This window comes from Portunus trituberculatus, chromosome 7 (assembly GCF_017591435.1).
Source record: "Portunus trituberculatus isolate SZX2019 chromosome 7, ASM1759143v1, whole genome shotgun sequence".
Lineage (NCBI taxonomy): Eukaryota > Metazoa > Arthropoda > Malacostraca > Decapoda > Portunidae > Portunus > Portunus trituberculatus.
The window spans coordinates 3,706,544-3,716,191 of NC_059261.1; the positions used below are offsets into that span (position 1 = coordinate 3,706,544).

The 9,648-nt window shown below is 39.6% G+C and overlaps 2 protein-coding genes across 3 annotated transcripts in view; both read left to right on the forward strand.

Annotated features, from left to right (window-relative positions):
• LOC123520682 (titin-like) overlaps positions 1-6,219 on the forward strand; it is a 21,614-nt gene extending 15,395 nt beyond the window's left edge. The window contains exons 2-3 of one of the 2 annotated variants that reach the window (XR_006679337.1): positions 778-2,521; positions 5,724-6,219. Coding sequence is in view for 1 of the 2 variants with exons in the window: in XM_045283199.1 (XP_045139134.1) it covers positions 778-1,638; positions 1,885-2,207 (1,184 nt within the window). In the remaining variant the exon portion in view is untranslated. Of the gene's footprint in view, positions 1-777; positions 2,522-5,723 lie in introns of those variants that run through there. The other variant, XM_045283199.1, reaches the window with a different exon arrangement.
• Positions 2,209-6,219, forward strand: LOC123498070. Its single transcript, XM_045245163.1, has 2 exons — positions 2,209-2,959; positions 6,162-6,219. The coding sequence occupies exon 1, from the start codon at positions 2,209-2,211 to the stop codon at positions 2,854-2,856; it is 648 nt and encodes a 215-aa protein (XP_045101098.1). The 3' UTR covers positions 2,857-2,959; positions 6,162-6,219.
• Positions 6,220-9,648: the final 3,429 nt, after the last annotated feature.

Sequence of the window (9,648 nt, forward strand, 5' to 3'; positions counted from 1 at the left end):
AAGAACAAGAAAACAAAACTGTGGAGAAAGCAGTTATTGATGATAAGAACGAAACCATCGTCGAAACTAAACAGCAAGACAACAAAACTGTGGAAAAGACCGATGATAGAAATGGAACCATTATTGAAACTAAACAGCAAGACAACAAAACTGTGGAAAAGACCGATGATAGAAATGGAACCATTATTGAAACTAAACAGCAAGACAACAAAACTGTGGAAAAGACCGATGATAGAAATGGAACCATTATTGAAACTAAACAGCAAGACAACAAAACTGTGGAAAAGACCGATGATAGAAATGGAACCATTATTGAAACTAAACAGCAAGACAACAAAACTGTGGAAAAGACCGATGATAGAAATGGAACCATTATTGAAACTAAACACCTAGACAACAAAACTGTGGAAAAGACCGATGATAGAAATGGAACCATTGTTGAAACTAAACAGCAAGACAACAAAACTGTGGAAAAGACCGATGATAGAAATGGAACCATTATTGAAACTAAACAGCAAGACAACAAAACTGTGGAGAATAAAGTTGAAGATAGGAACGGAACTAATGTTGAAACGAAACACCAAGAGAATAAAACTGAGGAGAAAAAAGTTGATGATAAGAACGGAACCATTGTTACAGCTAATCAGCAAGACAACAAAACTGTGGAAAAAGTTATTGATGACAAAAACATAACCATTGTAGAAGCGAAACAGCAAGACAACAGAACTGTGGAAAATCCCACTGGTAATAAGATCGGAACCATTGTCCAAACGAAACAAGAGGAGAATAAAACTGTGGAAAATGAAGTTGATCAGAACGGAACCATTGTGGAAATGAAACAGCAAGACAACAGAACTGTAGAAAAAGCAGTTATTGATGACAAAAACGTAACCATTGTGGAAACGAAACAAGAGGAGAATAAAACTGTGGAAAATCCCACTGGTAATAAGATCGGAACCATTGTCCAAACGAAACATGAAGAGAATAAAACTGTGGAAAATTCCACTGGTGATAAGAGCGGAGGAGATATTGAGATTAGCAAAGAGGAAGAGAACAAGCCCTTGCTGCAAGGGGTGCACGATAAGATCGAAACGGATGAAACAATTAGTAAAGAGATAGAAAACAAAACATTTGAAAAAGCCGGTGCCAAAAACAACGAAACATTTGAGGGAACTAATGAGCAGGAAAACAAAATGATATTTTCAAGGAACGAAACAGATGCAGAAACTAAAGAACCACGTGAGGAAATTGCGTTGCCACTAATCCCAGGTGCTAAAAACGAAACATTTGAGGGAACTAATGAGCATGAAAACAAAATGATATTTTCAAGGAACGAAACAGATGCAGAAACTAAAGAACCACATAAGGAAATTGCGTTGCCACTAATCCCAGGTGCTAAAAACGAAACATTTGAGGGAACTAATGAGCAGGAAAACAAAATGATATTTTCAAGGAACGAAACAAATGCGGAAACTAAAGAACCACATGAGGAAATTGCGTTGCCACTAATCCCAGGTGCTAAAAACGAAACATTTGAGGGAACTAATGAACAGGAAAACAAAATGATATTTTCAAGGAACGAAACAGATGCGGAAACTAAAGAACCACATGAGGAAATTGCGTTGCCACTAATCCCAGGTGCTAAAAACGAAACATTTGAGGGAACTAATGAGCAGGAAAACAAAATGATATTTTCAAGGAACGAAACGGATGCAGAAACTAAAGAACCACATGAAGAAATTGCGTTGCCACTAATCCCAGGTGCTAAAAACGAAACATTTGAGGGAACTAATGAGCAGGAAAACAAAATGATATTTTCAAAGAACGAAACGGATGCAGAAACTAAAGAACCACATGAGGAAATTGCGTTGCCACTAATCCCAGGTGCTAAGAACGAAACTAAAGAGCAAGAAAACAAAACGGTATTTTCGAGGAACGAAACGGTTGGCGAAACTATAGAACCACACGAGGAAATTTTACCACGAGCGAACATAACTCACGAGAGCGAAACAGAAACTGAAGGAAACGAAAGCGAAATTGTACAGAACAAATCGATGAATCTAGAGACCACGATAGCGGAAATTGAAACGACCACGATAGCGATTGAGGAAAAAACGGAAAGTATTCAGAAATTAAATGAAGATCTCAGTAAACAAACAATACTTCTGCAGAACCGAACAGAAGATCTTGAGAAAAAAATCAAATGAAATGAAAAACAAAATACTAGAAGTGGAAAACAAAACGATGCGATTAGAAAAGGAATCAGATGCGATGTTAATGGAGAGTGTCATAATAGGACGAACGATGCTGCGTGTGGAGACAGAAACCAATGACATTGAAAACAAAGCTGTGGGTTTGAAGGAGACGACCGAGAATCTCCAGAACAAGACAGGAGACCTGCAGGAAGGAACTCAGAGTCTGCAGGCTCAGATTGAAGCTCTACAGAACAAGATGATGCACTTAGAGAACATGATGGAAAAAATCTTGAACATGACAGTAGAAATTGAAGACCATACATTAGGTCTGGAAAAAGAAACACTGGATTTGGAGAATAAGACAGTCGAATTGGAAGACAAGGTGACTGGTATTTATAATTGGACTCAACAGATGCAGAAGCGAACGTCGCAACTGGAGAACAAGACTACTGGACTGCGGAGCAAGACAGTAGGCTTGCAAAACAAGGCATCAGTCCTGAAAAAGAAAGCTTTTCCTGCAGATGATGATGTGTTGTCTGCGAGGAAAAACAGTAGGCGTGTAAGACAACAACGCCGCCGGAAAACAAAACAACCCTACTACAACTGTGGAAAGACAAACTGCTGCAGTACAATGTACAACTCAAGAAAGTACGAACTGTAACCGAAAGGGCAATCCACAGTGGCGCTGCTGAGGCAGACAGATGACAGAGAGGCCGAGGAGATCTGAACGAAGGCTCCTCGTCCCTGTCATGGAAAGGAAGGATCTTTTCTTTATATATATATATATATATATATATATATATCTATATATATAATAATATAGTATTGTAATGTTTAGTCAACACAAAACGTGTGCTTTCCTTTCTGTCTTTATTGATACATGAATTACTCTCTATTCATATATATATATATATATATATATATATATATATATATATATATATATATATATATATGTGTGTGTGTGTGTGTGTGTGTGTGTGTGTGTGTGTGTGTGTGTGTGTGTGTATTTACCTAGTTGTATTTACCTAGTTGTAGTTTTACAGGGCCTGGGCTTTATGCTCGTGTGGTCCCGTCTCCATATCTACACTTATCCAATTTTTCTTTAAAACTATGTACACTCTTTGCTGATACCACTTCCTCACTCAAACTGTTCCAAGTCTCAACACATCTTTGCGGGAAACTAAATTTTTAACATCTCTCAGACATCGTCCCTTCCTTAGTTTCTTACTATGCGATCTTGTGCTTCTAAAGTCATATTCTTCTCTCAGGATCAGTTTCTCATTATCCACTTCATCCATTCCGTTAATCAATTTATAAACTTGTATCAGATCCTCTCTCTCTTCTCTGCTCCAAGGTTGGTAGATCCATTGCCTTTAGTCTCTCCTCATATGCCATCCCTTTAAATTCTGGAACCATTCTTGTAGCCATTTTTGTAGTCTCTCTAATTTTCTTATGTGTTTCTTTTATGGGAGTCCACACAACTCCTGCATATTCCAATCTGGGTCTTATTTTAGTACTTATCAATTTCTTCATCATTTCCTTGTCCATATAGTGAAATGCTACTCCAATATTCCTTAGCAAATTATACGTCTCCCATTGGGTGGGTGAGTGTGTGTGTGTGTGTGTGTGTGTGTGTGTGTGTGTGTGTGTGTGTGTGTGTGTGTGTGTGTGTGTGTGTGTGTGTGTGTGTGTGTGTTTTCCTCCTGTCTTTCATTGTACAGATGGTTATGAGAGAGAGAGAGAGAGAGAGAGAGAGAGAGAGAGAGAGAGAGAGAGAGAGAGAGAGAGAGAGAGAGAAATTACAAGTTCTCTTAATTTATATTCTCATATTCTTTCCATTTTGTTCTATCTCATTGATTTTATCCTCTTTGCCTCTTCCTATTACAATAATACTTTTCTCTTTATTTTTCCCTTTTTTCTCTTTTTTTCCTTCATTTTATCCTTTTTGGCTTCGTCCTCCTCCACCTCCTCTTTTTTTTCCTCCATTTTATCCTCCTTTGCTTTGGCCTCCACTTCCTCTTTTTTCCTCCATTTTATTCTTCTTTGCTTCGTCCTCCTCCACCTCTTCTTTTTTTTCTTCATTTTATCCTCTTTTGCTTTGGCCTCCATCTCTTTTTTCCTCCATTTTATCCTTCTTTGCTTTGTCCTTCTCCACTTCTTATATTTCCTCTTTCTCTTTTTATTTCACGTGCCTCTCCTGTTCCTTCTTTTTTTCAACACCCACACCAAGGATATAGTGAAAACAAAACCACATTTTCTTAAGTTGTCTTTATGCTACCCCCAAAAAAATACACTCACACACGCACAGTCACTTACATAGTACTTAATACCATCACCTGACCATGTTAGTAGTAACAAGTGCTTTCACAAACCCCCAATACACTTTAGCACTCTTTTAGCACAGCAGACCCCAAGAAACACTAGAAATTCAATGTAATCTTTCCTTTATTCAGTAAGGAATAGAACACACATCATTGGTTTAATTCTGAGCAACCTCCAAGCACCCTGAATGCCCTTGACACACAGTAATTCCATAGAGAACACAATGGAACACAAAGAACGAATGCTGTCTCTCTTGTTCTCCTCCCAGCGCATAGAGAACATAATAGAACATGGGAAGAATTAATGTTGTGTTCTTTGCCAAACTCACAGGGAACATGACAGAACATAGATACACAATGGAACACAAGGAATGAACGAATGTTGTCTCTTGTTCTCCTCCCAGCTCATAGAGAACATAATAGAACAGGAAGAATGAATGGTATGTTCTTTGCCACTCACAGGGAACATTACAGAACATAGATACATAATGGAAGACAAGGAACGAATGCTGTCTCTTGTTTTCCCAGCTCATAGAGAACATAATAGAACATGGGAGGAATTAATGTTGTGTTCTTTGCCAAACTCACACAGATAGAACACATATGAAGGACGAATACTCTGTCAGTCTCTTGTATTCTCCGTTAATAGGGAACACTAGAGAGCAAAGATGAAGAACAAAATCTGCTCTTTCTCACTCCGTCTCATTTTTACTCACTATCAACTCAAGTGTAAAATGAGTGTAGTGAGGCTTGTCAGTTTTCCTTCAGTGGGGCCGGCCTGTCAACGAGTCAGTTTACTGCAACACTGAGCTGATTCAACTAATACAGCAGCTGGGCTCGTATATACACTTATAGGTTCTCCTAAGAACAGTTCAATATGAGTGTGTCTTGCTGAAGAGACAAACATTTGATGATCATGTATGTTGTGGTGTGTTTGTTCTCACCTCTCGAGTAAACCTGCTGCTGTTTGTTTCTGTACCAGGTTGTCCCACACTGGGTGGCCCAGACAAGGTGCTACACTCACAGACACAGCTACAGTATTTTTCACTCTTCAGTTAATGAATTTTATGAGAGAGAGAGAGAGAGAGAGAGAGAGAGAGAGAGAGAGAGAGAGAGAGAGAGAGAGAGAGAGAGTTACATTTCAGTTTTTCACTGTCTGAGGGCTTGGAACGATCACGGGATTGTGTACACAAGTCTCCATTAGGTCTGGAAAAAGAAACACTGGATTTGGAGAATAAGACAGTCGAATTGGAAGACAAGGTGACTGGTATTTATAATTGGACTCAACAGATGCAGAAGCGAACGTCGCAACTGGAGAACAAGACTACTGGACTGCGGAGCAAGACAGTAGGCTTGCAAAACAAGGCATCAGTCCTGAAAAAGAAAGCTTTTCCTGCAGATGATGATGTGTTGTCTGCGAGGAAAAACAGTAGGCGTGTAAGACAACAACGCCGCCGGAAAACAAAACAACCCTACTACAACTGTGGAAAGACAAACTGCTGCAGTACAATGTACAACTCAAGAAAGTACGAACTGTAACCGAAAGGGCAATCCACAGTGGCGCTGCTGAGGCAGACAGATGACAGAGAGGCCGAGGAGATCTGAACGAAGGCTCCTCGTCCCTGTCATGGAAAGGAAGGATCTTTTCTTTACCTTACCTTTCCGAACTGAGTGACTTTTTCTCTATGACTTTCTAATAATGCAGTATTGTAATGTTTAGTCAACACAAAACGTGTGCTTTCCTTTCTGTCTTTATTGATACATGAATTACTCTCTATTCATCTGATAAACCAGACTTTAGTTCTGTGCCATCATTCATTGAACAGATGATGTAGTGTGTGTGTGTGTGTGTGTGTGTGTGTGTGTGTGTGTGTGTGTGTGTGTGTGTGTGTGTGTGTATTTACCTAGTTGTATTTACCTAGTCGTAGTTTTACAGGGCCTGGGCTTTATGCTCGTGTGGTCCCGTCTCCATATCTACACTTATCCAATTTTTCTTTAAAACTATGTACACTCTTTGCTGATACCACTTCCTCACTCAAACTGTTCCAAGTCTCAACACATCTTTGCGGGAAACTAAATTTTTTAACATCTCTCAGACATCGTCCCTTCCTTAGTTTCTTACTATGCGATCTTGTGCTTCTAAAGTCATATTCTTCTCTCAGGATCAGTTTCTCATTATCCACTTCATCCATTCCGTTAATCAATTTATAAACTTGTATCAGATCCCCTCTCTCTCTTCTCTGCTCCAAGGTTGGTAGATCCATAGCCTTTAGTCTCTCCTCATATGCCATCCCTTTAAATTCTGGAACCATTCTTGTAGCCATTTTTTGTAGTCTCTCTAATTTTCTTATGTGTTTCTTTTTATGGGGAGTCCACACAACTCCTGCATATTCCAATCTGGGTCTTATTTTAGTACTTATCAATTTCTTCATCATTTCCTTGTCCATATAGTGAAATGCTACTCCAATATTCCTTAGCAAATTATACGTCTCTCCCATTGGGTGGGTGAGTGTGTGTGTGTGTGTGTGTGTGTGTGTGTGTGTGTGTGTGTGTGTGTGTGTGTGTGTGTGTGTGTGTGTGTGTGTGTGTGTGTGTGTTTTCCTCCTGTCTTTCATTGTACAGATGGTTATGAGAGAGAGAGAGAGAGAGAGAGAGAGAGAGAGAGAGAGAGAGAGAGAGAGAGAGAGAGAGAGAGAGAGAGAGAGAGAGATTACAAGTTCTCTTAATTTATATTATCATATTCCTTCTATTTTATTCTTTCTAATTGATTTAATCCTCTTTGCCTCTTCTTATTACAATTACTCTTTTCTCTTTATTTTTCCCTTTTTTCTCTTTTTTTCCTTCATTTTATCCTTTTTTGGCTTCGTCCTCCTCCACCTCCTCTTTTTTTTTTTCCTCCATTTTATCCTCCTTTGCTTTGGCCTCCACTTCCTCTTTTTTCCTCCATTTTATTCTTCTTTGCTTCGTCCTCCTCCACCTCTTCTTTTTTTTCTTCATTTTATCCTCTTTTGCTTTGGCCTCCATCTCTTTTTTCCTCCATTTTATCCTTCTTTGCTTTGTCCTTCTCCACTTCTTATATTTCCTCTTTCTCTTTTTATTTCACGTGCCTCTCCTGTTCCTTCTTTTTTTCAACACCCACACCAAGGATATAGTGAAAACAAAACCACATTTTCTCAAGTTGTTTTTATGCTACCCCCAAAAAAATTCACTCACACACGCGCTGTCATTTACATAGTACTTACCATCACCTGACCATCTTAATAGTAATAGTAAGTGAACAAGTGCTTTTACAAACCCCCAATACACTTTAGCACTCTTTTAGCACAGCAGACCCCAAGAAACACTAGAAATTCAATGTAATCTTTCCTTTATCTAGTAAGGAATAGAACACACATCATTGGTTTAATTCTGAGCAACCTCCAAGCACCCTGAATGCCCTTGACACACAGTAATTCCATAGAGAACACAATGGAACACAAAGAACGAATGCTGTCTCTCTTGTTCTCCTCCCAGCGCATAGAGAACATAATAGAACATGGGAAGAATTAATGTTGTGTTCTTTGCCAAACTCACAGGAACATGACAGAACATAGATACACAATGGAACACAAGGAATGAACGAATGTTGTCTCTTGTTCTCCTCCCAGCTCATAGAGAACATAATAGAACAGGAAGAATGAATGGTATGTTCTTTGCCACTCACAGGAACATTACAGAACATAGATACATAATGGAACACAAGGAACGAATGCTGTCTCTTGTTTTCCCAGCTCATAGAGAACATAATAGAACATGGGAGGAATTAATGTTGTGTTCTTTGCCAAACTCACACAGATAGAACACATATGAAGGACGAATACTCTGTCAGTCTCTTGTATTCTCCGTTAATAGGGAACACTAGAGAGCAAAGATGAAGAACAAAATCTGCTCTTTCTCACTCCGTCTCATTTTTACTCACTATCAACTCAAGTGTAAAATGAGTGTAGTGAGGCTTGTCAGTTTTTCCTTCAGTGGGGCCGGCCTGTCAACGAGTCAGTTTACTGCAACACTGAGCTGATTCAACTAATACAGCAGCTGGGCTCGTATATACACTTATAGGTTCTCCTAAGAACAGTTCAATATGAGTGTGTCTTGCTGAAGAGACAAACATTTGATGATCATGTATGTTGTGGTGTGTTTGTTCTCACCTCTCGAGTAAACCTGCTGCTGTTTGTTTCTGTACCAGGTTGTCCCACACTGGGTGGCCCAGACAAGGTGCTACACTCACAGACACAGCTACAGTATTTTTCACTCTTCAGTTAATGAATTTTATGAGAGAGAGAGAGAGAGAGAGAGAGAGAGAGAGAGAGAGAGAGAGAGAGAGAGAGAGTTACATTTCAGTTTTTCACTGTCTGAGGGCTTGGAACGATCACGGGATTGTGTACACAAGTCTCTCTCTCTCTCTCTCTCTCTCTCTCTCTCTCTCTCTCTCTCTCTCTCTGCAGACTATGGTTTTTGTTTAATTCGTGTAGCGTGTTCAGTGTGTCATTGACTTACACCGGACGTGAGTGTGAGTTGCTCAGTGTTCGTCTATTGTAACGTTGTCGCCAGGGCTGCGTTTGAGAGTGGCGAGGAGACTGGTTATAATCTGTGAAGGACACAGGCCAGAACTAATTTTTTTTTTTTTTTTTTTTTTTTTTTTGCAACTGAACTGGATACATCTGCGAGTCCAACATTAGGTAGGCTTCTCTGTGTCTCCGTGTCTGTTTTTCCTTCTGACTCATTGTTTTTCTAACTCTTCTCCTTGCTGACATGTCTTACTTGTCTCCGTGTCTGTTGTTCCTTCTGACTCACTGATCTCACTCTTCTTTGGCCTATTACTTACTCGTGCTGGCTCAGTACTACCTCTTGTATAGTATTTGTTGCATCTAAATAATTCTACTAAATCACAGATCTCCATCATCTTTGTCATATGATATAAGAGCCACAGCTCAGCAATACACAAATACAAGAATAACCGTACCAAACAATGTTAGCCCATGCAGACTCCGCACACTCGCCCACCACCTGCAGCTGGGGCTGCAGGGCAAACCAGCTGCCCCACAAGCCACAGCGGTTAATGCAATTAATGCCGTTCTAACTTCTTAGAT

Coding starts and splice junctions, on each gene's coding strand:
- LOC123498070 (XM_045245163.1), top strand. CDS start 2,209: ATGAAAAACAAAATACTAGAAGTGGAAAACAAAACGATGCGATTAGAA.